Source organism: Pyrgilauda ruficollis, unplaced genomic scaffold, assembly GCF_017590135.1.
Source record: "Pyrgilauda ruficollis isolate IOZ18807 unplaced genomic scaffold, ASM1759013v1 scaffold7, whole genome shotgun sequence".
In the NCBI taxonomy this organism is placed as follows: domain Eukaryota; kingdom Metazoa; phylum Chordata; class Aves; order Passeriformes; family Passeridae; genus Pyrgilauda; species Pyrgilauda ruficollis.
The window spans coordinates 5,298,522-5,326,261 of record NW_024528821.1 but is presented as its reverse complement, the minus strand read 5'-3'; the positions used below and the strand labels follow the sequence as shown (position 1 = coordinate 5,326,261).

General features: G+C 50.1%; 1 protein-coding gene across 3 annotated transcripts in view; it reads left to right on the top strand.

The window, feature by feature from the left end:
- The first annotated feature begins 5,723 nt into the window (after positions 1-5,723).
- The window catches only part of FHL1 (four and a half LIM domains 1), a 28,658-nt gene continuing 6,641 nt past the window's right edge, over positions 5,724-27,740 (top strand). For 2 of the 3 annotated variants that reach the window (XM_041485000.1, XM_041484999.1), the window contains exon 1: positions 23,253-23,393. In XM_041485000.1, coding sequence (XP_041340934.1) covers positions 23,372-23,393 — 22 coding nt within the window. In that variant the 5' untranslated portion in view covers positions 23,253-23,371. Of the gene's footprint in view, positions 5,853-23,252; positions 23,394-27,740 lie in introns of those variants that run through there. The other variant, XM_041485001.1, reaches the window with a different exon arrangement.

Below are 27,740 nucleotides of genomic sequence, written 5' to 3'. Positions count from 1 at the left end.
TCCTGCAGCTTTTGGAAATCTCCTTTGATCTGTTGATCCAGGTTTGCTGATGGTATCTTAGGGCTGTGCTACAGAAATACTTGGACACTAAATTGCGGAAAGCTGAGTAGTCTTGTGCATGTCACCTAATACAATCATAATCCTTTTTTTGTGGCTTGCTGTTTTACCCACTAAATTAAAAGAATCACAGAATGATAAAGGCTGGAAAAAGCTTATCTCGAGTCCCACCATTAACCCAGCACTGCCAATCCCAGCTCTAAACCAGGTCTTTAAGCACCACCTCTGCAGGGCTTTTGAACTCTCCCAGGGCCAGTGGTTCCACCACTTTCCTGGGCAGCCTGTTCCAATATTTGACCACGCTTTGAGAGGAGAAATATTTCCTAATATCCAACCTAAACCTCCCGTGGTGCAACTTGAGGCCAGGACAACTTGGTCCTTTTCTGGTTTGCCCAGCCAGTGATGAAGAAGAACCCACTGATGCCCCTCAGCAATTTCACCCTCACTGCCTTGCACGTGTGTGATTTCCAAACCACGCTGACAGGAAGGACTGCAGCAGAAGCACACAGATGTCTGTGTTTTGGCAGCCTGGCTGCTCCCACTGGGGACCACAGCCCACGCTGTGTGGCCAACAGGTTGTGGTGCTCTCCTGCGCATCAGTTTGCAAAGCAGTGTGTTGTGTATTTAAACTCCATGGAAAAGGCTTTGCATCACTGATGTTTCACCACACCGTTCCAAACCTTCCATAGCCCCTCCCTTCCTTACTCCCAGAGAGGAATGACTCTGAAGTGTTTCAGCTTTTCCATTACTTTGCCTGCCTGGAGACTTTGTGCTGATGGCTGTGAGGTAATTAGCTGGTGTCAGGTGAGTTCCAGCTGCCTGCAGGGCTGAGGCTCCATCTGGATCCCACCAGTGATCCCCAGGGCAGCAGAATGGTGGGAAGGCTGAGGGTGTGGAGACTGATGGACCTCTGTCCCTATTTTTTTTTTCTTTTTTTTTCCTCTCTCTCAGATCTCCTGAAGTTATTCACTGTGGGGCAAGGTGTGCACCTGGGGCTGAGCACAGACTTTGGAAAAGTCAGAGGACACATTAAGGAGGGAGCCATCCCTGGGACCTCAGGGGATCAGCTCTTCAATATGACAGTTCTCCTTTCATCTGTGTGAGGCACAGGTGCTTTATATTCCAGAGGAAAAGGAACCCATTCAAAACACGATGGATGACTCTTACCCAGTCAGGGACATGGGAGCAGCCAGCCTGGGTGGCTGTCTCTGCTGGGAAGGCTTCCTGCTCTCAGGGGCTGGTGAAAGCAGGTGGTGAAACCTTACTCCCAGAGAGGAATGACTCTGAAGTGTTTCAGCTTTTCCATTACTTTGCCTGCCTGGAGACTTTGTGCTGATGGCTGTGAGGTAATTAGCTGGTGTCAGGTGAGTTCCAGCTGCCTGCAGGGCTGAGGCTCCATCTGGATCCCACCAGTGATCCCCAGGGCAGCAGAATGGTGGGAAGGCTGAGGGTGTGGAGACTGATGGATCTCTGTCCCTATTTTTTTTCTTCTTTTTCCTCTCTCTCAGATCTCCTGAAGTGATTCACTGTGGGGCAAGGTGTGCACCTGGGGCTGAGCACAGACTTTGGAAAAGTCAGAGGACACATTGAGGAGGGAGCCATCCCTGGGACCTCAGGGGATCAGCTCTTCAATATGACAGTTCTCCTTTCATCTGTGTGAGGCACAGATGCTTTATATTCCAGAGGAAAAGGAACCCATTCAAAACACGATGGATGACTCTTACCCAGTCAGGGACATGGGAGCAGCCAGCCTGGGTGGCTGTCTCTGCTGGGAAGGCTTCCTGCTCTCAGAAAAGCAGGTGGCTGGGTGGTGAAAGGAGGATGGAGCCTGTCAATTAGGGAATTAACAGGGCAGTGACCTGGGGAGTCAGTGTGGATAGGGAGTCAAGAGGGTTTGTGATGGTACCTTAAGCCCAAAATATCTGTATTCCTCAGACTGAAACTAGGAAGGGGGAAAGAACCTTTCCCAGCTGTTTGGGACTGTTGGGAGGGGGAAAAAACCTTTCCCAGCTGACTTGCACAAAGAGGGGAGAGGGGATAACAACTGGTAATTACTTTAATGAGGGAGATCGGTGATTATTTTCACCTGGAGCTGAGAGAAGGTCTCAGTGGTTCCCTGGGAGAGGAGAGCTCTGGAGGGTTTGTGTGTGGAGATTGTCTGTGAAGAGCTGCTGTGGTCCAGTGTGGCCATGGGGTCCCACCTCAGACAGGCAAGTGGGGCAGCTCTATCTCACACAGGGTGATTGTCACCACTGTCAGCCCTGACTTGGGGACACCATGGATAGGAGGTGTCACACCCAGCCCCAGCTTGGCATGTGGGGAGCAGGACAGCCAAACCCACCCGTGGGGCACGTGGTGAAGGGCATTCTGCATGGATTCACCCCAGGGTGATTTGTGTTCTGCATGGGTTCACCCTAAGGTGGATTGTGTTTGCATGGATTCACCCCAGGGTGATTTGTGTTCTGCAAGGATTCACCCCAGGGTGAATTATGTTTGCATGGATTCACCCCAGGGTGATTTGTGTTCTGCAAGAATTCACCCCAGGGTGATTTGTGTTTGCATGGATTCACCCCAAGGTTCCTTTTGGCTTCCTGGCCAAAACCAGGCCCCATGGTGTGGAAGGGTTTCCCCCTCTGTGGCTGCAGAGGAATTTAATGGAATCAGAGACCCAAAGGATGAATGAAAACACTTCTTTTTCTGCACTGGTGTGGATGATCATTGCTCTGGGGTGAGCCCTTTGCTTTGGGGTGTCCTGCCCTCAGGGCTCCTTGGAGAGCACTTGGCTGTGGAGCAGCCTCCCCACACCCTCTGCAAGCTCTCCCATCTCCAAATAAAGTTTCCCAGCAGATAGGTTTGAGTGAGTAATTCAACCAACTCAGTTTTAAGTGCTTCTGCTTATAGTTCATTTTGTTTGGATAGCTAGTCAAGGATGTACTGGATCATTGGAGTCCTTCTTTTTTAGATTTATTTCTTGTGTTTGCCAAAAATCAATTTGCAGGGTAATTGATTATCTTTCTTAGCAAGCACTGGTGCTAGCAGGGGATTGACTCAGAGTTGACTCAGTCCTTTGTAATGAGTTGTGTCATTCTTGCACTTTATTCTTCTTTAATCTGATGCTTTGGCAGAGATTTTTATAGTGCTCTACTGTATCTGCAATGTGGCAGTGCCCCAGTGCCTGCTCCTTGACTCTGGTTGCGTGCTGTCCTTGCTCTCTAAATCATCCAGTGCTCTTTTCCAAACAGAATAAAGCTGCTGCTGTGATGAGTGCAAGCTTTGGAGTGCTTAAATTCTTCTCTGTCAGGTGTACTGGTCATTTTAAGGCCTGATTTAAGGTCTGGTCCTGCACACACTCACTTTCTGGCAGGAGTAGCCAGACTGAAGATGGAGTAAAGCACTTGCTCTGTGCCACGTGCCTTTGCAGACCTTTGTTCTGCTTTTTTTTCTGGATGTGGATTGTGCACATGGGACTGGGTAGTGAATCCCACAGGGACCTAAAGGATGCAGCAATTGCAGGATGAGGCCTTGAGCTGCAATCCAACGAGAGCAACGAATTGCTCAAATAACAGCCTGCTCTGCTGTAACCAATGAGAGCCACATTAAATAGATGAATTTATTCTTTAGTTGCTACTCTATTAAGCTGACAGACAGGCTGCCTAGGAGATGCTTTTGATGGTATTTAGGATTTGGCCATGAACTCTCTAGTTTGTGTTGTATGTGGAAGGCATCTCATACTTTAAATAATTATTATAAAGTATCTAATACTTTAAATAAGTGTTAAATAAGAGGCTCCTGATAGCAGCCTGGTGACATTTCCTGCCGACATGGGATGCTTGTTACACTGCTGGTGGGCTGCAGGTGCCTGCTGTCAGGCACTCATCAGAGCACTTTGCTTCTCCAGGATGCAATATCTGGGAGGGATCTTCCAAGATGCAGCTGCAGAGGTGCAGGATTAGTCCCAGATATTCCTGTGGGGACATGGCTGGCCCTGGAGAAGGGAATCCTGTGGTACAGATGCCCCTGGAGCAGCACCCTTCCCACTCCTCTCCCCTCCTATTTCTGTTTATGCCAGAGGCAGGAGAACTCCTTCTTTGGAAAGAAGAAACCCCAGAGGAGCTGCCTGCAGGATAATTTTCCCGGGTGATGTTCTACAGTTGTGCAACATCTGGCTTGTCTTTATCCTCACACTCGACACCTCTGGTTTCTCCTGGAGCTCTTGCCTTGGTTTATCCAACTGGGAAAGCTCTGTCTGAATGTCCCATCCTCGATGGGCCTCACCTCTGGTCTCACCATGAATCCTGGAGCTCTGCAGCTGCAAACTCCTAACAAAGCTCACACCTGAGGGGCAGGGGGGTTCTGCTAATGTTCTTGTGGCTCTGATGGTTGGTTACAGCCACTAGAGAAAAGCTCTCATAATGGTGAGTAAGTTTCATGCTTGCTGGGGGAGCTGGTGGAAAAATGAGCTGGAAATGGGTATTTGGATTCCTTTGAAAATCAAGTGTAAACTCCAGTCCATAGTGATAAACGATGTTGGTGTTTCACATCTGGGTTTTATGCATGCCTGAAGTTGTTCTTGGCAAGTGGTGGCAGTCTGAGCCTTGAGCCTCAGGGCAGCCCAGTGTTCTTGTCCCTGCTAGGGGTGTTGTTGATGTGGATGATGCAGTGTTGGAGGAATCTATGGGACTTACCTGTTAAATGAAGAGAGACACAGAAAAATAGTAATGTTTTTATAAAGAGAATGCGTTTGCTCTTACACAATGTTTTTGTTTTACTAACAAAGAGAAATTCCTTGGCCCCAGTATAATGATCTGCTTTCCAGGGATACTGGTGCTGTGTCCAGCACACCTTCCAGCCTCTCCTGCCATTAGTCAGAAGCTCTGTGGTGCCTCTCCAAGGCACCACAAAAGCCTGTTTGTAGAGCAAGAGCTCCAACACAAGCACCTCTTGTTGAAAAACAAACTTGGTTTCTTGCTGGGCCATGTGTCCAATAGCAAAAGAATGGAACTAAGTGGGAGAAACTCAGAAGAATATAAAAATAATAAGGGATGGAAAAGGGAGAAAAGAAAACAAATGTGAATGCTGTGAGATTTTTCTGGCGTGTTGCAGCAGCACAGGCAGGCAGATTTATTTAAAATAGGAATGAATTGCTACCTGACAGTATTTTTTTTCATATTTGCTTTGAAGAAAATGCTCCTCTTTTGGCATTTTTTCTGTGCTCTCTTCAGCTGTATCCCCTCCCTCCCTTCAGACTTCTCACTTGAAATACATCCCTGCTGTTCATCGTGTGTCCTGCAAACTCTGTCTGTGAACCTGGAGGTGCTGTGTAACTGAGCTTCCAGGGAAGCCTTTAGCATTGAGAGAGGGTTGCTTGGACAGGACAGGCGAGGCATCCTCCTGCAAAGACTTTGTGCCTCATTTTCCTTGTCTGGGAGCGCAGCTGCTGGCACTTTTTGGGACAGCGGGGCTGTTCCCATCCTGCAGCATCCCGCGGTTCCCATGGCAGCGCTGCGCTGCTGAGGGGAGCTCGGAACATCTGCTGGCAAAATGCCATCGCTGCTTGAGGTTTTCCCCCTCAGGGACGGTGTAGTGACCCTGGGAGGAGCTCCCCACCTCCAGCATCGGTGCTCTGGGCTGGACTAACTTTTTTTTTTTTTTTTTTTTTTTTTTTTTTTTTTCCGTGCTATAAGCGCTGAAGCCGCGTCTCTCCCTCCGGCCGCCGCAGCGCTGCCCGGACCCAGGCGCTCCGCGTCCGCCCGCAGCGCTCGCTCCATCCCTGCCTTCCCCGGCTCCGGCAGCCCGTAAGAACATGATTCCCTCTCTGCCTCCCTCTGTGCCGCTCCAGCATCCTCTCGCCGAGCAGGGCAGGAGCGCTCCAGCATCCCACGCTCCGCAGATCTTTGGATTTCAGGGCTGGTGCTGGTCTTTGCTCTGCCGTGTGGCTGCTCTGCCGGAGAAGGGTTTGCGGAGAAGGGATGGGGAGTGGGAAGCCTGTGGGTGTGTAATGTTACTTCTAAAACACTTCAGCAGGCAATTTCTCTGTAGTCTACCGAGTTAAGCTCAGAAACTGCTTGTTTTGGGGGCTGTTTTGGAAATGGGATTTATCTACATTCTTGCTTCTGATTTCTCTTACATCCCCTTTTTCCTCATATGCATATCCTGGAAGGTGGTTGCTTTGAGCACTGGGGTATAAATACAACTTTTCTCTTTGCTTCCAAGTTGCACTGGTGCTTAGGGAGCATTTGCAGTGGTACTGAGTTGGGTAAGAGCTGTCAGCTCCGTGCTTTCCTGGGCAGGTGATCAGATGTGCCTCTTTGAGGCTTTTAGTGAGAGCTAAATAACCAAAGCAGAGACTGTTTTGTGGGCTCTCAGGTGATGTGAGGAACAATCCTGGGAGCAGCCTGGCAGTAACAGAATTGGGGAATATGAGAATGCAAGATTTTACTTAATAATTACCACACTTTCCTCTTAGTGTATTATGGAATGTCAGGCAGTAGCAGAGTTCCTGCAGCTGCACCCATGTGAATGCAAACACCTTTAGCTTTGTACAAATGCTGCACCCCTGTATTGAGATAGATTTGGGAAGTCACTTGCATGAATGAAGTTGTATTTGCCCGTGTGTTTGCAAGGTGGGTGTTTCTGTCATTAATCTTTTCTTTAGTAATTGGTCAAAAGATAAGTTAATGCGTGGGACTCTGGTCCGGTTTGTGCTCAGTAAGCAGGAGCCCGTTTGTGGTTGAGAATGGGATGTGACTATTTTTTAAACCACTGAAATCTAGCATGTGGAATGGGGAAAAATGTAAAAACAATCCACCTACCAAATAGCCTTTTACCCTCTTTTGAGAGGAAGAGTGTTTTTTTTAAAAACAACAACAAAAAAACTTCCGAAAGGAAACTGATAAAATTCTTAAGCCATGATGTACGAAGCAAATAGCTGATCAAGCAACCAAATATGGCTTTGAAACTTCAACTTTCTTTTGTAATGATAAAAGCACCCACATACTTCAGTGACAACACCCTTTTCTTCTTTTTCCCAAACACAGCATTCTTGAATACAAACCAGTTCCTAATTTTTCCTTAAGGAGCTCAGTATATAAAAATTCCTTCTTGACTAATACCTAAAAGAAAAATGTGGGTAGGTGTTTCAGAGCTGGCACCACAAGCGCCAAAAACCCCAAACCTCTCCAGATCTCAGTGCAGCAGCAAGGCAGTTGCTCAGATTTTGGACTGAGGAGCTCAGGGCTGGGATTTTACAGCTGGTTTCTGACGTGCACTGAGGAATTCTGGCTGGGGAAGGTTTTGGGGATTGGGCCCTTGATTCCAGCAGAAGTTTTTCCCTGCTGTGAGCAATGGCTTGTCTCCCTGCATGCTGGTACAATTCTCTGCTTGGGTGTAAACAGTGGCAGCTGTTCAAAAGGAGGCAATGTTTAGGGTACTCAAACAGTTGGAAATAAACACTCTCCTGCCTGTCTTGGCTGGCCTTTACTTCGGAAGCAGCCTTTCCATCGAGCTGTGCTGTGAATGGAAAATCCAGATATGTGGTAGGAAGCAGCTGGGAGAGCCCAGTCAGGTTCATGTCTGTGGATAAGGGAGTGATGCTGTAGGATGCCCTTCTTTAATCTAAATCCTTATCACATGAATGTGGCTTGCAGTCCACACCCACTGCACGAGGATGTAACAAAAGCTTTAAGGAATTGACCTCTTTGCCCCCAAGAAGGAACTTCCTTACTTCCTTCTGTATAGTTTGGTTGGAAGGGACCTTTAAAGGCCATTTAGTCCACAGGGACATCTTCAGCTAGGCCAGGTTGCTCAGAGCCCTGTCCAGCCTGGCCCTGAGCACTTCCAGGGATGTGGCACCCACCACCTCTGGGCAATCTGTGCCAGTGCTTTACTGGTTTTTCCAGTGTAAAAATCTCCTTTATTGTAGCTAGTCTTAACCTAACCTGTTCCAGTTTAGAACCTTTGCCCTTGTCCTGTTGCAGCAGACCCTGATAAAAAGTTTGTTCCCATCTTCCTTGTGAGCCCCCTTGAAGAACTGAAATAAAATATGGCAATAAAGCTTTCCCTTCTCCAGGCTGAGCAAGGGAGCAGAGAGGCACATGTGAGACACGAATAATACTGTCCCCTCAGCAGCAGCCTGGGTGAATTATGTTATTTTAAGTTTATTCACCAACCAGTGGAAGCATTGTGGGGTTTAGGTGGAAAATTCCTCTGATCTTTGCTGATGGGACAAGGATCACACAAGTTTGTGTTTAGCATTTCCCTTTTTGTGGCGCTGCTTAGCCCAGGGCCATTAAATGCAGCAATAAAAGCCTCACCACCAGCAATGTGCAAAGTTTGCTCAGGCTTTTGATTGGTTTTTATTTGATTGCTCCTAAATCAGAGCAGCTCCCTGGAGAGCCATGGGCAGGCTCTCAGGGTCACACAGAGGTGCAGATGTGTGGAGAGCTGAGCCAAGCAGTCCATGCCTGCCTGTCACCCTCGTGGTCCCCAGCCACTGCCACCTTGTGCCCTGCTGCTAGGAAAGCAAAGGTAGCAAAGCTGAGATTTCAGATTCAATTCTTTACCTTGAGCAGGGTGGACTCACTTCTACTTGAAAAGATCATGGAAATCATGTCTATATAATAAACCTTCCCATAACTGACCTGTGATTTCATAAAAAAAATACATTGTAAGTAAAAATACTACAGCTTGATTCCTTGGGATAGCTTTTTGTTTCATTTCTCTGTTACAGAAATGCAGACAGGGAAAGCAACAAAGCAGAAATGTCTGAGATCAGTCATTTTGTGTCTGATTTCGGCAGAGGGAGTGTGGGAGGAAGAAAGAGACCTCATATTTCACTTAGATACTCTGTTTGGAGAGGAGTTTTAAGCAGATGGCTCTTGAGACACTGTGACTCTAAAGAATTAAATGCTATTTAGATAAATGCATGCTTCCACTTCTGCAGTGTGGTTTTGGAAGGACTGTGTCATATATTCTGGCTTCAGTCCTTTTGTCCTTGAGTCCACTAAAACCCTGTTTGCAGCCACTTGGCTGGGTGCAGGACCAAAGGACTGGGGCTTCCCTGGGGCCCAGAGGCAGGACATAGCCCAGCTTGTTCCTCTCCCCACTGTGCTTTAACTGGGACTTTCTGTAGCTGAGCAGACCAGAGAATATCTGGGAATATCACCCCAGCTGGCTTCTGCAGGGAGGAATTGGAGCCAGGAGGCTGAGGTTGGTGTGTGATGAGCATTTCTCTCTGTGAAACCTCCCCAGGCCTGCAGGCAAAACTCTCCTACTAGAAATGGCTCATTTTGCTGCTCTGGGTACTTCCTGCAAAGGCTTTGCTGCTCTGAGCTGCTGTTGGAAAGCCACAGAAAAGCCCTGGATGGGGCAGTGCTTGCCCTCCCTGCAGCACCCACTGAGGCAGGAGCTGGCCCTTGGTGCTTCCAGGGGGATGCAGGGATGTGTAGTGCCAGGAATGCTGCCAGGGCAAAACCCTCCTCTCAGAGCTGGGGAGTGTGGTGGGACAAAGGGATGGATGGATGGATGGATGCTCCCTCTTCTGCTTCTCCAGCTTTTTCATCTCCCTCAGAATAGATGGGAAACAGGGTCTGTGTCCTATGGCAAGACAGGGCTAAAATTACATGTAAGGCTTTGGAGAATAGCAAAGTAGGACAAGGATTGCTTTATAGCCATGCTGGAATGGTGTAGACAAGGTTGGAAGCACTCTTTCAAAAAAAAAGCTGAACTAGAGTTCCCTGGAAGAAGTTGGAGAGCCAGGGCAGGGTTCCTGGCAGCTGCTGGAGCTGCAGTCCAGGGTGGAAGGGCAGCTATTTTGCTGTGTGCCTGACTGGAAACTTTCAGGCAGAGTTACAATTTTGGTTTGGACGCCGTTACAGAGCTGCATTATTTTTGTAAATAAGAAATTCAAACCCTCTTGACTTTGGACTGATGTTCTCAGAAGACCCACTCGTTCCACAGATGTGCCTCATCTCTTTTCTGTCCCTTGAGGTGACCCCAGTGGCTGGTGGTGTTTGGGCTGCATCCCTCCTGCAGAGCTGGCAGCCAAGGTCAGAGCTGTGAGGGGCTGAAGGTGGTGGGACACTGCTGCACTTGTGATCTGCTGGGGTCAAATGCAGCCTGCCACTTGTCACCCAGACATCTGATGGAGATCAGGGGAAAACTGTTCCTGCTGGGAGGAATCACTGCAGGGCAGCTTTTTGGCTTTCTTGTTTCTAATCCCTTTCCACCCCTGGAAAGGGGAAATGAGCAGAGTGGAAAAGAGGAGGCTAAAATCTGCCTCACAGATTTATGGTGCTTTATGATGCTTTGACGTACAAGGGAGCTTCAAATCAAATACTGGCTGGCTCCAGTGGTGTCTGTCTGCTGAAATGATGGGTTTAAAAACTCCTGTTCACAATAAATTGTGTGTGCTCTGTATGCCAAGGGACTCCTGCAGGGAGGCACAGTGGGCACAGGGGTCTATAATCCACCTCTTCTGCTTCAAGGTCCCTTTAGCACTGCAGCAGCTGCCCCAGGGTGTGAGTGCTCTTGTGCTGCAGCAGCTCTCAGCTGCAGAGGAGTTCAGAGCTTCTGGCAGAGCAAGAATTGCTCTTGCTGTTTTGCTTGGACAGAGCAAAAAAATCTGCTCAATCCTCCAAAACTCTCTCTTATGAACCAGAGTGCTGGACGTGCCTTTCTTCTTGTGCTAAGAAAAATAGAAATGGTTCATCACACTAAAGCCACAACTGGTGCAGCCCACAGTGGTTTTTACTTGACTTTCCTGCAGGGAGTTGAATCCCAGCTCTTCCTCAGAGCCTTCATATGGGAATCTTCAGTTTTCATGCCCTTCCAGTGGTCTCTGACCAAAGATTCCCTCAACTCTGACACTACCCTAAGTACAGTCCCCCCCACTGCTGGAGGATGCTGGGGTGGGAGAAAATGATGTCCTTTCTTCTAAAGAAATGCCCCAAGATGTGGGAAACATCTGGACTTGGCAGGCTGCTCCCAAGGCATTTGCTGCTTGTTTACCTTGGGACTGGCTGCCCCTGGCAGTTGTTACCATCAGCCTTTCTTATCTGTTCTTTTCTATAATAAACACTGGAGCAAAGGTTTGGAATTAGTCACTTCTGAGGCACTGCCTGCCTCCCTTTCCAGCTTCTGTCTTATCGTCTGGTTTTTGGACTCCTGAGCCTTTTGCACTTCATTCTGTGCCCCTTGGTTTTCCCCTCATCTCATTGCACTGAGATAGCAAAGTGCTCTTTAAAATTCCTGGGAGGTGTGTCATCCCCAGGGCTGCAGCATCCCAGGAAACTGCTGCCTGGGGACAGCTGGGTGCACTCACTGTGCTCTTGCTGGGTGCTACAGAGATTTTTCTAGCTTGATTTACCTCATCCAGTGGATGAGTTTGAGTTTCTGACTGATGCCTGCTCAGTTCAAGAGCCCACAGAGGCAGTGTCAGGATCCCAAAGCATTCCAGGGGCCTGGCACTGGCGTCCTGCTCTTTGGTACAGCATTAACCACAGGGCAGCCTGTGGTTTCAGGGAATGCAAACACAGAAAAAGCAACTCCAGAACACAGGTGTGTGGTTCTCATCTGGATTGAGTAACTTGAGATGGCAATCTGGAGACTGAGTGGCTTTGCTTCCGCTTACAAATTCCCTGGTGATGTCTAAGCACTGTCCTGATGTGCTCTTCTTCTGACAGTGCTGTGGAGAGGCACTAAGGAACAGCCCAGGGTGCAAGGATTTCCCTCCCTCTCTCTGGTCTCATCTCACATTAAAGATACACAGAGCTGTGTATTTCACTTAACACAAGCAAATGGTTTCCTGTCTGCCCTTGCTCTGCCCGTTGAAAGGCAGTCATGCTCCCCAGGGCACAGCCTGCCAGGTGAATGCACTTGATGGATAATTTATTTCAGTGCTGCCTCAGAGTGCATCCTCTGGCCAGGATGGGATCAGGATTGAAGAGAAGCAAATCTTTTAAATTCTATCTGGATTTGCTTTGGTGGATGACAGACCATGTCACCCACCCCTTGCCATAATATTCCCTTCTCTCCTATGCCATTATCACCTTAATGATTTATAACCAGGGTTGGAAACTTCCACTCTGGATCTGTCCCTGTGGTACCATGGGTTTCTTGCAGTGGGTGGGGGACACACCGTTTGTGTTTGGGGAAAGATTTGCTGATTTTTGGCTGGAGAGGATTGCAAACAGCATCCCTGTGGTGACTGATGCACAGGAGAGGCTGTAACCCGGGTTTGGGCTGGCAGGGGGCTGCCCTGAAGGCTCACCTGCGGTGTGTGCGAGTGAAAGCCGTGCCCCACAGCTCCTTTCCTCAGTTCCACGTGGCTGGGGTGATCTGAAGGCAGCTTTCCCTCCGCCCTGCAGGGCTCACAGCTCCCAGAGCACTGCTGAGAGCATCTCCTGCCCTCCCTGCCCTTCCCCAGCCCGCGCTCCCTGCGCTCCGCTAGACACTGACCCAAACAACCAATAAATCTCCTATAAACCGAGGAGTGAGTTGTTTTGGTTACCAGGGAGATTGCCAAGTGCAAATCCAACCTGAAATAGCGATGAGCTCATCCCTGGAGCAGCGTGGGTGCCTCAGCCGGGGGAAGGGGAGCCAGCGCCAGGAATGCCGGCGGCTCCACGGACACTTGGATGCTGTGGGAGCTGCTGTGCCAAGCAGCTTTTGTAAATGAGATCGTGCAGGGGATGGTGCGTGAAGCTGGCTGCTGAGACAGGGCTTTTACAATTCCTGGAAGTATGGCAATGACATTCCTCGTGGGACAAGGCTGGAGAACCTTGGGGGTGGGTTCAGGCGCTGCAAAGTTGGCCTTCTCTGCCATCTCCACTGTCCTGGAAACTTCTCCCTGTGAAGGGATTCTGTGGAAACTTGAGTTTTACAAACAACTGAGATGCTTGACTTGTAGGTGAGGGCTGGTTCTGAGCAGCTGGCTAGGCAGAGGTACTGACAGGCCAAGCCTCTCCCTGCTGCTGCTCCAGGGGCTGGAGCAAGGGCTTGGAAAAACCTCACCCTCTTCTGCAATATACCTGGGGCAGGAGAGTGAACGTCTGGGCTCTGGCATTATTTTGCCCTGAAGTGTCCCCAGTTTCAGTAGGTCAGGACTGGGGTTTTGGGGTCACCTGCTGCCAGGGCTCTGTGGGAGCAGAGATGTCATTTTTGGGATGATGGAGGGGCTCTGGTGGAGTGCCAGCTGTGCCTGAGAGAGGCAGGGTAAGGAGGCTGTGCTGCACTCAGTCCCTTGGCAGCCCAGGAAGGGCTCCTGTACCACCCTGCACCTTTCTCTGCCAGGACAGAGATGTTTCCAGCTGCCCTCCATTCCATGGACTCGCATTTTCTGAAGAAGCACAACTTTTGACTGAAAAGCTCTGTCTGTAGTGGAAGTACTGCCTGTCCCTCTGCACCATGGTGCTGCAGGGGAAGGCTGACAAAGCTGTGGCAGTGGTCTCTGCTTGGGTTTGGCTCTCCATTGCTGAATTATCAAATACATGAAGTTGTGTAGAAATACCTGAGAACATCACCTGTCTTGATGAAGCAATGCATGAGCTCCTTACCAGAGACCCACTGATGGATTTCAGCAAATCTTTTAGGACATAATTACCAGTGAGTGAAAACAGGGAACAATTATCAGCAACACAAATGCAAACAAAAGCTGAGTCCCTGAAAAGTGATCTGTGAACCTACTCACATGATGAAAAAACATGATTTTTTTTTTTATTAACTTCATAGCTTTCTGAAACAAGGGATGGAGGTTGCATCTATAAAAAGAGTTTGGATTCAGCAGGGGTATTTTGTATTTTGGAAGTCTTTTATTATAATTTTACAATAATGAGAGATCTGTAAGTTATGTGTTCTTGCAAGTCCCTTCCAGGGCTGTGGGTGGATTTTTTCCAGCTCCTTTCTGGAGCCATGTGGGAACTGCTTTGGTGACATGACCAAGCCCCTCAGCATGACAGGCAGCTCTCAGTGCCACCAGGGCATTCAGCCATCAGCTTCAGGAGATCCTGGTGCTTGGAGCAGTCTGGCACTTGAAAGAAGGTGATTTTCATGTGGGGACTTACAGCTGAGTGAGATCTGGGTGAGACAGACACGAGCTCACCTTTTGTAGCTGCAAGGTGGGCAGTGCTCGGTGTGCCTGGGGCTGGGTTTGAGTCTGTGTGACCCTGCTGCAAACACAGCCCTGTGCCCCAGGCACAGGGACCCCAAACTGCCCAGACCTGAGCTGGACAGGATGCTGAAAAACCTTACAAATGCCACGTGCAGCATTTTACCTTCTGTTTCCAGCACCTCTTTGGAGATGAGACACCGCTTGTCTGATGTTCCTTTGTGTCACCTCTTTTCTGTGGGGCGCAGCACTGGATGTTAACATTTGGGAGCAGGACAGGCATCCCTGCAGGTCTTCCCTGAGGCCTCCCACAGTGTTTCACCTTCTTGGTATCAAGGTGTGTTTGCCTTTTGGCTGTCTCTGGGTGACTAAACCTGCTGCTGTTCCTTGCAGATCCAGCACCAAGCCTAACCTTGCTCAGCCCCAGCACAGAGCAGACAAGGCTCCCACCAGGCTTCCTTCTAGCACAGCTGGGAGTTTGTCTCAAGGGGTAAAACTTTACCAAAGGGAAGCAGAGCCCTCGCTCTTGCAGGAAAACCCTCCATGATTTGGAAACCTCACCCTTTCCCCATTGTCCTGCAGCATTCCCAGAGGGATGTGGTGCTTCTGGGCTCTCATGAAATGCAGTTGCACAAGCTGGTTTTCAAAGAAAGCAAACCACTGTTTCACATCTGGTTTAGCTTTTTGACAGTTTTCTCTGGCATTTGTGTGCAATTAGCACGGTTTTTCTGCCACATGGAGCCCATCCTCTACAGCTGGCTGTGGGCAGCAGCTGCAGAGCTGGCAGTGACTGTGTTGAACACTGAAAAGCTGTTTCCCTTTGCAGACTGCGTTGCTCGTTGTCCCTGAATTTATTGTCTCTCTGCTACTTGAGAAACAAAATAATTTTTTTGCCAGCCCCAGAGCAGGGGATGGCTTAATCAAACACACAAGCACTTTTACCAGCTCCAGTTTGCTTATTTCTGTGTTTAAAATCAAACACTCTTTTAGGTATCGCACTTTTCTTTTTCTGAAGTTTGTGTTTAATGAATGTACCCACTCACAGGCTTTGCCCATTGCTCCAGAGTGAGCACTGGTAGAAATGCAGAGCTGCTGTGAGACACTTGGAGCCTTCCCTTGGCTCTGAATGCCCTGGTTGCTGGAGGGGGCAAATGAAGGTATCAAATTTAGCAGTTTCAGTCACCTCAGCCCCTCACCCTCCTTTGGCCCGAGCTGTGTCCTACCAAGTACTGATCTTAACGTTTCCAAGACAATAAAGGAACTCAAATTTTGCTAGGTTACCAAAAAACTAGAGTGGGAGTATATTGGGGAGGAGAATGCCCCTGCTTCCCTCTCCAAAACAGCCTCTATCCTGCAGATAATGACACTCAGCTGGGACACCACAAACCAGGGCAGGGCTCTGAAAACCATTCTGGGCTGGGGCTCTCTGGTTTTGGCTGAAATCGAAACCTAACCCTGATGAAAGGTTTAAAGATATTTGTTCCTTTTTTTAAACCTTTGAGCCTGTGTTTCTAACCAGCCCCACAGGTAAAGCTTTGCTGTGTAGTCCTTGCCCAGCTCGGATCTGACATATTTCCAGAGGGACTCGGGATCCTTATCACTTTATGAAAAATGAGATTTACATTCCTCTATCACACAGGCACTTTGAAAACTTTATCCCTGACTCCAGATAAATGGCTCATACATTTTAATGCCGTTATTAGAAATTGAATTGACAACACTTATCCTCAGTGGAAATTGCTCTGCAGCTCAGGGGAAAATGTGCAGAGAGCACTGGTGGAGACTTCAGAGATCTCTTGTCATCTTGAGATGTGTGTGCTGCTGGTGCAGCGTGTCTGCTGAATGAGAAGAGCAAGGTTTGATATGTGCCAGAGAAAGGGGAAAGCACAAGCCCATGGGCTGAGAGAGCAGGGGGGCTTCAAACAGCCCAAAGATCTTCTGGGCTGAAAGGGAGAGCAAAGTGGTGGGGAAACATGGGCTGCTCTGCCTTGTGTGTCCCAGGGTGTTGTGGAGATGTTGCACACGGGTGCTTTATTTGCTGTCTTAGTAAGTGCAGAGAAAGTGAACTGAGGAGTGCTGCCTTAAGCTGGCTCGTGGGTGAAGTGCTGCTGAGGTGCCCAGGCTGGTGACAGGAGCAGCAAGAAACTGCAGCAAGGAAACCCCCTCAAAACAGGCTGCTTTTAGAACAAAGTCTTTTTAATGGTGAATAAACCTGCAAGAACTGGCTGATGTCTGCTCCTCGGAGGGGATGTGACCTTTGAGGAGCACTTCACACTGGCTGCAGGACACGGAGTCTCTGCACCTCTGAGCTGGGAGCTCCTGCTCCTGAGAGTGGGGGGAGGAAGGGGGACACTGGCACAATACACAACTGGCAAAATACTCAAGGTGGTGCCCAAGAAGCCCTTGTGAATCTGAATCCACCCCAAGGTGAAGAGTTCCCATTTCTCCTGCCCTTGTTGTGCAATGTGTAATGGCTTTTGTGGTGGGTGTTGGGGTGCCAGGAACTTGACCTCTTCTTCCATTTTAAACTGCACTTATCTGAAGCTGGAAGTTAAATCAAACCTTCCTAAAGTGGAGTTTTATGAAAATAACTCTTGTGACTAATCCAACCCCTTAGGCCTTGCTGGAGGAGACTTTGCAGCTTTGTTTTTCCTTGTAAAGAATGCTCAGCATATGTCCTGACAATTAGTCAGAGTGCCCAAAAATACCCATCAGCCCTGCAAGCTGATCCCTTCAGCCTGGAGCTGAGACAGACACAGGGTTATGCACTGAGGGGCTTTGGGAAAGGTTATTTTTAAAATGGCCACATAACAGGGGTGATCTGGTCCTTTCAGCCACCAGCTCTGGCTAACCACTGAGGGTGCAGACAGCCAAATGTTGATCTTGCTCGAGGGGACAGTCCTGCCCGGGGTGTTGGGCTGCTTCTCCTGCTGAAGCCTGTGCCAGTGCTGGCTCTGTCAGCTCTAAATCAGTGCTGAGGGCATGGCCCTGTGGCCTGTGCCAAGTTTGGGCAGTGCTTTGATGGTGTGCTGGATGCCAGGGAGTCTTCCCAACTGGCATGCCAACGCTTGGAAGGGCACGTCCTCATCAAAGAGCTGGCCTGTCTTGCCCCCTAGCCAGGCAGCCCTTTCCTGAGGGTTTTTGCTTTGCCCTTCTCTGTCCACCTGAGCTGAAGTTTTCTATCCTTAGAGTCTCTCACGTGCTGAATTTCTGGAGAATGTTTTGCCAAAATCACAGTCCATCCACAAACAGCCCTTTCTTCTCCTCCCATGAAAATCAAGATTTGTAAGGGGAAATACCAAGGCTCCTTGGTGCCACAGAGCTGCTGGTGTAGGGATTTGGCTTGGCCCCTGTCCTGTGTGGGCAGAGGATGGAGGTCTGCAGAGCCATCTGCCCAGCAGCTTCCTGGGAATGTGGAATTTTGCTAGAAAACATCACATGGGAAGGATTCTCAGGCTTTGGAGGAAGAGCTTGGGCAGAGCCTGCAGCACCCACCTTGTGTGTTCTTGCAGCCAGGTCCTGTTGAAGGAGCCCAGGAGGGTGTCAGGGGATGCTGGAGAGCGTGTGTGCTGTAGCTGATGTCTGGGTAGCTGCTAATCTCTGACTCCTAGTGGGCAAATTTCCAAGGAGTGACCCAGCTTTCAAGCAGTGAAGCAAACCAGTAGCTGAGCTCCACAGTGAGCTGTTTACCCTCACTGAGGCAGAGCACCTCCCAGCCAGCTGCTGTGCCCATGAGAAGGAACTGGGAGCTGCTAGAAGTGCAGAGAGCCTGATGGACACTGAAATCTTATTTCAGTGATGGCTCACTCACTGCTTGGTGAAGGATGAGCATTTATTGTGTGGGTATGGCAGGACTACATTGCTGTGCCTGTTCCTCACACCTCATCTGTCCTGGGCAAGACTGCTGTGCTGCCTGGCTGGATCACTGTGGTATTTATTTAACAGGGACTTGAGTTACTTTTCTCAGCTCTGAAGCCAGGGCTAAGCCACGAGGGGAAAGCTGTGACTGGCAAATACCTACCTCACTTTTGGCTCCACTGGTCATTCCCCCTGCCCATGAGTGCAACTAAACTTGAACAAAGAAAGACCTAAGGTTGGCCAAGGAGCTCCCTAAGGAGCTGTACTGCCCCAGGTGTGAAGCTTTGGGGTAACAGGCTGGGGATAACTGAGTTGTGGTGCAGCTGGTTGGCCCCATGGCTCCTCCCAGGACACATCACCTGGCAGAAGGGACTGGGAGTCATCACAGCACTGCTGGCTGGGTCTGTGTGACACAGTTGTGGGGCTGCTGGGGAGGAAGAGGTAAATGCAGTATTTCAAGATTTTTAGTCCAGTTATGAGCCTGCTGTTCTTATGAGGTTCCTAAATCAGACCAGTCTTGGCAGTACATGTGGCCCTGTCTCCCAAGAGGAGTAGAGGAAGGCTTTGTCTGCCCTCAGGGCTGTGTGACCTTCATGGACACACTCTCACCTGTGGTGTTCACCTGGCAGCCCATGAGGGGGGCTGTGGCAGTGGCTGAGCCCCCCAGCCCACTGCCTGCACACTCACAGCAGGAGGACTTGGCAGACAGAGCTGGGAAGAGAAACACGGCTCACGTTTAAGCAAGGGCATTTAAAGACTAGGACATCTGCCTTTCTAAGAGGTTTTTAAAAAATCTTCAGCCTTTTGAGGCTGTTCCTTTTTGAGTTTGCACTGAAGGTCTAAATCTAACTGTTGGGACTACAGCAGGCACTCAACATCCTTGGTGCTGGAAGATGCCTTGGCACCTTATCTGTGATGTAAGAGAGAGGAGCAGGGATAGGAGGAAATTGACTTTATTTTGAAGCTGATTCAAAACCAGCTCTGCCCAGCGCCTGCTGCAGCCTCTCCTCTCCCCAGTCTTCTCTGCAGCCTGGGGCTGCCATGGGGCTCTTTGGTGCCTGCATCCCACCCCACTGCCACGGCCAGCATGGGCAGCAGGAGCTGAACAAAGCTTTGGGACTACAAAGCAGCTCCTGATTTATGCACAGACACAGTGCCTCAGTGTCACTTGGCTCCCAGCAGCACTGAGAGCTCTGCCATGTCAGCAACAGGTGAAGGGAAGAAGTGCCAGTCGGGAGCGTGTGTGGAGGGGAGCCACGGCGCAGATGGCAGCAGGGAAATAAATTTGGAGCTGCCACAGGAATAGTCCTGGAAACAGTCCAGCCTGTGGATGGAGACAGATGGGGAAGGACTTGGTTTATATCTCTTCCTGGTTTTGCTTTTTTTCAGACAGGTTATTTCCAGCTCTGTTATCTCTTGACCATTCCTTCCTATTTCTACACCCTTATTCCTTTTTCCCCCCCTCTTATCCTGTCTTCTTTTCCGCCTTTTGTTTCTACTCACACTCTGAGCTCCTGGATGTTGCCCACCCTGCATCTGCTTCCTTATAAACCTATTCCAGATTCCTCTACCCCTACCTTCAGAGCTGGCCCAAAAAACTTCCCCTGGCACTGAAAGGCTCAGCTCTCTGCTGTGACCCAGCTGTGAGCTGGAGCTCAGCCTGGAAGAATCCTGCCTTTGGCACATCTTGCCACTTTCCTTCTGTACTGTCCCTGTGAGCTGGTTCCCTGGGAACACCAGGGGCTCACCTGGTGCCTGGGGTGCTCATTCCCTGTCCCTGCAGTGATGTCCTTGCTGGTTTTGCTCTGGATGTGGGAACATCCCAGCTGTCTCTGCCTTGTGTTCCTGTGAGTGCCTGTGGGATGCTTCAGGGGTGCCGAGGCACATCCTTGTGCACAGAGCTGGATTTGAGACTTCTAGGGCATTTTTGGGATACTTCACATAGAAACTGTCCAGATTTGAAAGGACAAGGTGGAAAATTCCCATTCTGGTTCAGGAGTGAGTGTGTCGTGCAGGGTCTCTGGCTGGGGGACAGGGACCCTCATCCCCTGGCAGTGCTCTGTGGCTGATCTGCAAACACTGCTCTGCAGTGCCTGCTGCCAGTGCTGGGAGCAGGAGCGTTGGATACTGAGGGCTTGGAGAGCTGGATCAGCCCCCAGTGCCAGTCCTTGTGCTAAACCTGTGGCACTGGGGACTGCTGCCTCTTATGTCTCTGTGATGGATCAGCTACAGCTGCCAAGATCTTTTCCTTGGAGAAAGCTGTATCTATGTCTTCTCTCAAACCCAACTCTCTTCCTGATGGTCTTCCTGCAAACTTTGTCTTCATACTAAAACAAAGAACTGTTTTTTAAAAACTGTTCTATTTCTGACTCAGAAGAGCCAAGGAAGTTTATAGCTGAGATCTGTTGGGCAGGAGTGCTTTGCTGTGGGAAGACACACACATGCAACCTGAGACATATAAAATAAAGTCTAAAAAGAAATTGACCTGCCCTCAGGACAGGAAGGGTAGGGAGCAATGTGGGACTCTCATTTTCTGGGGAGCCTGGTGAATGGCAGTGTGCTCTTCTGTGCAGGTGCTCTGTGCATTGCCAGCAGCATGTATGGAAGCAGGAGGCACAGCATTACTTTAGGAGGTGCACAGGTGCTCCTCTGCTGGTATTTACTGCTGCTTTCTTTGATGATGGTGACTAATAGTTCATCAATGCCTGGCTTGGAACAGCTCTCTTTAGGAGTTTCTGCCTGTTGAATGACAGCAGGATGTGTGAGCAAGCTGAGAGACCCAGACCTTTTCTGGCAGGATTCTTAGAGCAAGAAAATCCTCTGGAAATCACAACGTGAATCATTTGTTTATCCCAGTGGATGACACTATGCCCCAGCCATGCTGCTCTGCAGTCAGACACATTGGGTGGGATCAGTGTGTCCAGGGCACTCCCTGGAAAACCTACAGGACAGGTTTAATGTTAAAAACATGACATCCCAAACCTGCTGTGCCCTGCTGTGCACTCACTGGTGTATTTGTAGCACCCTTCTCTCTGGGACCTGTGGGTGCCTGGGGCACAGACAAGGGCTGGCACAACTCCATTCTGGGGCACCCTCTCTTTCCTGGAGGTGTCTGACACGTTTCATGGGGCACTGATGTCTCTCCCTGGCACTTGTGCTACACCTGCAGCACCGCTGTGTTTAACCACCTGGGCTTGTGTGGATGGGGAGAGTCTTGGGAAGGAAAGGGGAATTGTCCAAAGTTATCTGGCTAAAACCAGGCAAGAAACCAAGAGCAGCAGTAAGGTTGTTCCATTCCTTCTGCTGGACCAGGAGGCCAGAGATTCAAACAAAGTGGCCTTTAATTAAAATCTGCTCTGGGGCTTTGCAGAGTGAGCTGTGCCAGGGAGCTCCACAGGCATCCACACGTCTGGGTCTTCCTCCTGTTTCTTAGCCAAGCTTTCTCTTCTCTTCTCTTCTCTCTCTTCCGGTGCTGTGGACACACATGTGTTTGTGCACATGAAATGACATCCCAGTGTCCATCCCTGCTCTCCACACCCCTCTGCAGCTGCCAAACTGCTGCTGGCTGCAGCCACCTCCGCTCGGGGCGTGGCAGCCGCTGGCACCGCACAGGCTCTGCTCCAGCAGCCAGGATGGGAGCCAGGGCTCCTGATGGAAATACCTGGGCATTCTGGGGAAAGCAGGAAATGACAGCTGGGTGGGAGGGTGCCAGAGCTTTGTGTAGGGAGCTGGAAAGGAATGAGAATGGTTAATGGTGCATTGCCAAAAATGAACTCATGTCTGTAAATATTACACTGTGCACAGCAAGATTAGAGCAGGAAAATACCAGTTGTTAGGGTTCCTGTTGCCATCTGAATTATGCAAACAATTTGCTGCAGTTTATAGATGAGCTGGGGCAGAATAACATTGGGTTTTTCCTCGCCAAAGTGTTTCAGTGCATTAGTATTTTAGCACGTTTCCCAGCCTCAATCTGCTGCACCAGCGGATCCGTGCTGAGCTCTTTGCAATGGCACGCTGTCAAGGGTGGCCTTTTCCAGGCCATGTTGGAAACTTGGAGATGTCAGGATGCTGGTGAGATGCTGAGCTTGTGCACGTGCTGCCTGCGGGGCTAAGATGGGTGTGAAGGCTCAGGGGCTCACCAGGGCCAGTGCTGAGGCTGGAGGCTGCGCACGCGTGTGGCCGAGGAGCTCTTGGGAAGCAGAGATGTTCCTGGCTGTGGCAGGGCTGCTCTTCAGAGGCCAGACACCACCACCATGGGTTCCCTGGAAGGAATGATAAACATTGGCTCTTCCCAGTGGCTGTCAGTGAGGTTCAGTGCCTTTCCCACGGCCGTGCAGTGCGTCAGTGGGAGGCAGGATTAGCAGCTGGGCGTCCCTGGCCCCCGGCCTGAGCGTCCCCAGCAGTTGCATAACCCAGGGTGACTGTGGGGCTCTGGAGCTGCTGCAGCCTGGGGGTCCCCACAGGAGTGACCCCGAGCTCCCTCCCCTCCTCTGTGACTTGGGTGGAAACAGGTCAGCTGGAGCCATGGAGCTGGGATCTTCCTGAGAGCTCTGGGGACACCTGAGTCCAGGGGACAGAGGCATGAGCCAGTGCCTCTAAAGCCATGCCAGGCACTAGAGAAGCCCCATAGCATGACAACCATCTTTCTAAGTGCTGCTCTTCAGGGATTTGGTCCCTTTGAGCAGTTAATGCTGCAAGCTTCCTCAAGGAAATAGCTGGGGAAGGACCAGCAATGGCAGTTTTAGTGGCAGTGAAACTTCAGCATGACCTCCACGCTGAGAGCAAATCCAACCCACGCATGAATGTATGTGCTGGTATTTCTGTGGCTCTCAGTGAGTCCTCTGGGGTACAGCCACATCCTTTCTGGACCAGAAGACAGCCCCTTGCTGGCTCCTGGGGCTGCAGCCCCCCAGCCCCCACAGGGCTGTGGTCACCTCTTCCCTTCAGCCATGGCAGAGCAGCACTCACGTTGGGTCTGTAATTTAGCTCAGGACTGTTATGAGACACAATCTCACTCTAAAGCCAAGGCCAAATAGTACCAGCATGGGGTCAAGTTCATGAGTTCATTCTGCCTTTGGGACTAATTTGGGTGCTGAGTAGCTGGGCAGGTATTTGACTGTTGCCTGCAGAGACCTAGAGGTCTCAGGATCCTATTCTTCTCCCTCAGATCACCTAAAATGGTAAGAATTTCCAAGGGGGATTAAGGTTGAGATCTCTGGGGAGGGGAGTGGACATCTGGTAGGAGTCCTGTCCATATTAATAGCCTCAGTTTAAATGTATGTTATCAAAAGGGGCAGCTCCTTATCAGCCTGTGAACTCCATTACCTGAGGGGCTGCTGGTGACTGCTGACCATGGCTTTCCACAGGCACACAGGTAAAGTGGCTGTGCTGCCAGGTGTTGTGGGAGTACACCTGGTGAATGGGGAGGAAGGTTTTGCTAAAAGGCTCCTGTGCCAGAGAAATAACTTTGAATTCAAACTCAAACCCCAGCAATCTGCAGCTGTAACTCCTGATGGCAAATGGGCTGATAACCAGGGGGAGGCTGTGCTGGAGCAGAGTGCTGCTGGTGGCCTCGTTTGTTTTGTAAAATGCATTGGATTTTAAATGTTTTTGTATCTGCTGCTGTGGGAAGGCTGGGGCTCAGCTGATATTTGAGCAAGACTTGGTGAAAATGGGGGACAATTCTCCTTGCAGCAAGTTTATTGCAGTAAGCAGAGAAACCCAGGGCAGAGGGGAGACCATTGTGTAAACCCAGATGGTTTGCTCTGCTCTGGTGGGAAGATTGTGGTTAGTCCCTCTTCTCTGTTTATCTTTTAGTTCAGATGGGCTGACCCTTACCAGTGACAGGAAAATGTTAATTTTTCCATTAACACTGACCGGAATCTTGAGATCATATTTTACTTGTCAGGATGGGTGTCTTCCCATCCTGACTCATTCCTCCAGCCCTGCAGCTGAAGACAATCAGAAGCTCTTTGGGAAGCTCTCTCTCTCTCTTAGCAGCTGTTTTTGTGCATATCCAGGGTTTATTCACAGCCCTACAGCACAGAGGCAGTGCCATTGTGTCTCTTGGTGAGACACAGCCCCGAGGTGGCTGTGGTGGGGACAGGGTGCCAGTAGGGCACAGCTCCCCTGGGCACCAAACTCAGCTGCTGCACGCCAGGAGCCAGGGGTGCTCCTGGGACTTGGGAACAGGGAGCCTCCTCAAAGCTGGGCAAAAAGGCACAGTTTGCTGCTCAGCCTCCTGCTCACCTTCCCAGGATGAGGCACACACGTGAGGCTGCTCACGCAGCACGTAACTGCTCAGGATTTGTTTGTGGGATGCACATGTTATGCAGGGCACCACTGTGAGTAAAATCTGACTTCTGTGGTATCATTTGATGTAAGAAGATGTTTAATTTCAGCCCACAAGACTGACCAGTGCTGTAGCATCCTTCCATTATACTCTCAGCTATATAATTTTTCTTTCTCCTCTTCCTCAGGGGGTGTCCCCTGGGGCAAGAGCTCACAGACTCAGTGCTGTGCTGTAGAATGCTGCAGGGTGTTCTGAGCAGATGCTGAGGTTGGACTGCTGCTGCCAAGCAGTCACAGCACGGTGTCTGATGGGTGTGAGAAGGGCATCCAGCTGCTGAGGGGGGCAGAGCAGTGCTTAGCTGGGAACACAACAGGGGAGTCTCAAAGGACAAAACTTAATGCAGCCGCAGAGTTAGTTACTGACCAGGATTTGTTTAGTTTTCAAAGGTTTGGACTTTGTTGCTTAAACTCTGCCTGAAGTGCTCAGCCTTACTCGAGGCAGTGGTGCCTTGTTAGCCTTGACTGAGCTCTGCACTGAGTGCCAAAGCAATCCCTGGGGAAAGCGTTTGTGGGGATGGGCCAGCGATTTTTAATAAATGGCATGTCCCTACTTCCCTGGGGAACTGTGGAGATTTAGTAATGACTGGGATGTGCTCACACATGGTGGCAATAGGACCGTAGGGAATGTTTCTGGCAAGTGCCTGAGGAACTTGGAGCTGTTCTTGCTCTAAATAAAGAAGCTTTCATTTTATCAACAGATTAATTTTTGAATTATAGAGTTTGAGACTCACACGTGCCCCAGCCTGGCAATGGGAGAGCACAGCTCTGGTATTTTCAGCCTTCCCAGCAAAAACGACCTACAAGAGATTTCTTTCTTTTCTTGGGCTTTGCAATGTTGGTTGCCCTAGGCATTGTGCCAGTGCAGTCCTGAGTGTCACTTTGCATTTGGGATTAACAGGACCCTTCTTTTAAGGGTTTCCCAGGTATTTATAGCAAAGCATGCGACATAGCATAGAGGAATGCTGAGAATAGTAACTCAGGTGACAGACCAGGGCTGCCAGGACTGATCTGAAACAGGCAGGTGTAGCCAGTGCCTGGCAGTGTGGGGCTGTGTGCTCAGTCTGCTGAGAAAAAATAAAACTAATGTAGAATCAAAAAGCACTTTTCCTTCCATATGCAACTGTGTGTCGGGCAGAGGGTTAACAACTCCAACCTCATCTTCATTCTTAAGTGGCAGAATAATCTGTGAAGTGTTAGTACAGTTTCTCTGGTTGTGTTTAGAGACTACACTTCAAGTTCTTCCTTGGTGGTTTATCACATTTAAACATATTCCCCAGAGACATTAACACATAGCCTGTGCTAAGTGCTTTGCTTATCAGCTGTGCTTCAGCTTCCTTCCCTGAGTGCTTGGGTTCCATTTGTTGTGCAAACCACTGTGATGCTGCTTCGGGTTTTTTGGCTGAACTGGGATGAAGCAGCCCGGGGTGATGCAGGAGCCCAGCAGGAGGCAGGGGTTGTGTGGATGCAGCAGTTTTTGTGGGGTGGCACTTCTTAGGTCTGTACCCTTCCCATCCCAAAGCTGGCCGTGCTGCAGGGTGCAGGTGTGGCCCTGAGCCTCAGCCAGCCCTGTGGCTGCTGGCTGTTGGTGCCCTTGGAAGCCCCTGGGGCCCCAGTGTTTGAGGTCTCTGAAGGATGGAAGCTGTGGCTGTCCAAGGGCTGTTTTTGTAAAGTAGAAGATGCTTTCAGAGGCCAAGAGGCAAACTGGCACCTCTTTGGTCAGGTAAATGTGAGGGTTGTATTCCAGTGGTCTTTGTGCCAAATACCCTGATACCTGAGAAGGCCACTGGCCTGGCCTGCCCTCCAGCTGTAGCCAAATCCATCAGGGAGCTACATTTAGAGAGCACCCTGCCAGGGCTGCTGGGACTGGGATCCCTTGCTTAGAGTGAGATTCATTTCTGGAAGTATGGCTGCATTTTTCTCCATCTTATTGAGAGTTCTCTAGGCTATTTAAGGATGGGTACATTCTGCATTTTCCCTTCCCCCCAGCTGCCTGTTCTTGCTGTTTCACCTGCTCCTCTCCTGCAGAACAATCCTCTGCACATGCCTGGGAGGGGGAATAGCTCCAGCCTGTCCATGCTTTTCCTCTGCTTTCTAAATCCCCATTCTGTGACCTCAATGTCGGGCTGACATGGGGTTTGGATCAGTGCATGTCCTCAGGGTGTGAGATTCTCCTGGGGCTGAACAAGAGACCAGGCTGTCACCTCGGAGATGCCATAGTCGGTGCAAAGGTACAGCCACAGAAACTTGTGTTCAAGTGACTTCCCAGCTAAAACATCTGCTCTCATTTTCAGCCCAGCAGTGTGAAAAGAAGCACAGAGGTTCAGTGCTCTGGGTTTTAGTGGTGGTTTGGTGGCTGCTCTCCCTGGTTTTGGGTGGCTGTAGCACTGTTGTACCCCAGTGTGGATCCCTACCCTGTGCTCAGCATCTGCTGCACTGCTCATGTGGGAAGTGATGATGAGGGCACTGAATAAAGACCCCAAGGAAGTGATGATTTTTCCATGTACCCAGTGTACCCCTAGTTTCAAAACCTGCCTACTTTTCAGACAGTAAAGACAGGCCAGGGTTAATATACCTGGAAGCTCTGGAAAGTTGTGCTGTGGGGACCTGGTGCAGCTGGAGGGTGAACAGGTTATTAAGGAGATAAACAACTCCAAACCCATGACCTGCTGCCAAGCAGGCTTTAGAAATACATTTATTTCTAAATAGAGCACGAGAAATAGCTGCTCTGTTTACCTTCCATGAGAGGGGACAGGACTGCTGAGGGGACCAGCTGTAGGACACTAAATGAACCTGAGCTCTGAAGTGCCCACAGATGTTTGCTCCTTTTGGGGAAAATAATCTGGTGGTCCCAGCACTGCTGCTGCTGGCCTGGGGCTCCACTGCCACACACTGGTGGCTTCCAGGGCTCCTGTGCTCCCTCCCCAGGGTGGGCTGTCCTGTGCTGTGGGATGCTCTGCCTGCTGGGGCTCCAGGCGTGGCACAGGTGAGCAGGGCACACGAGCAGCCACTGCATCTTCACTGCAGGCAAGGGGACAGAGGTGCCTCTCCTGGCTCTGGATCAGGAATTCAGGAGTGATAGTGCTGAGGGCAGGAAGCCTCTGGAAAAGCTGGAAGCAAATTCATGCCCCTGGCTGTGCATGAGAGGGGTTTGTTTTCTGGTGTGTGAGGTGGCACGAGGCGGGCAGAAGCTGCTGGCACTGGGGGCTCCAGGCCCGGTGTTAATTTGCCTGTGGAGCTGCAGAGCTGCTGTGATAAATGTGTCTCACATTAGCACGTGATGTGTTACATGGGAACACGGGGTTGTGTTTCTCCCTGAGCCATACTTCCAAAATTATGTGTTCAGGTTGACAGCAACCCTAAACCTGAGATC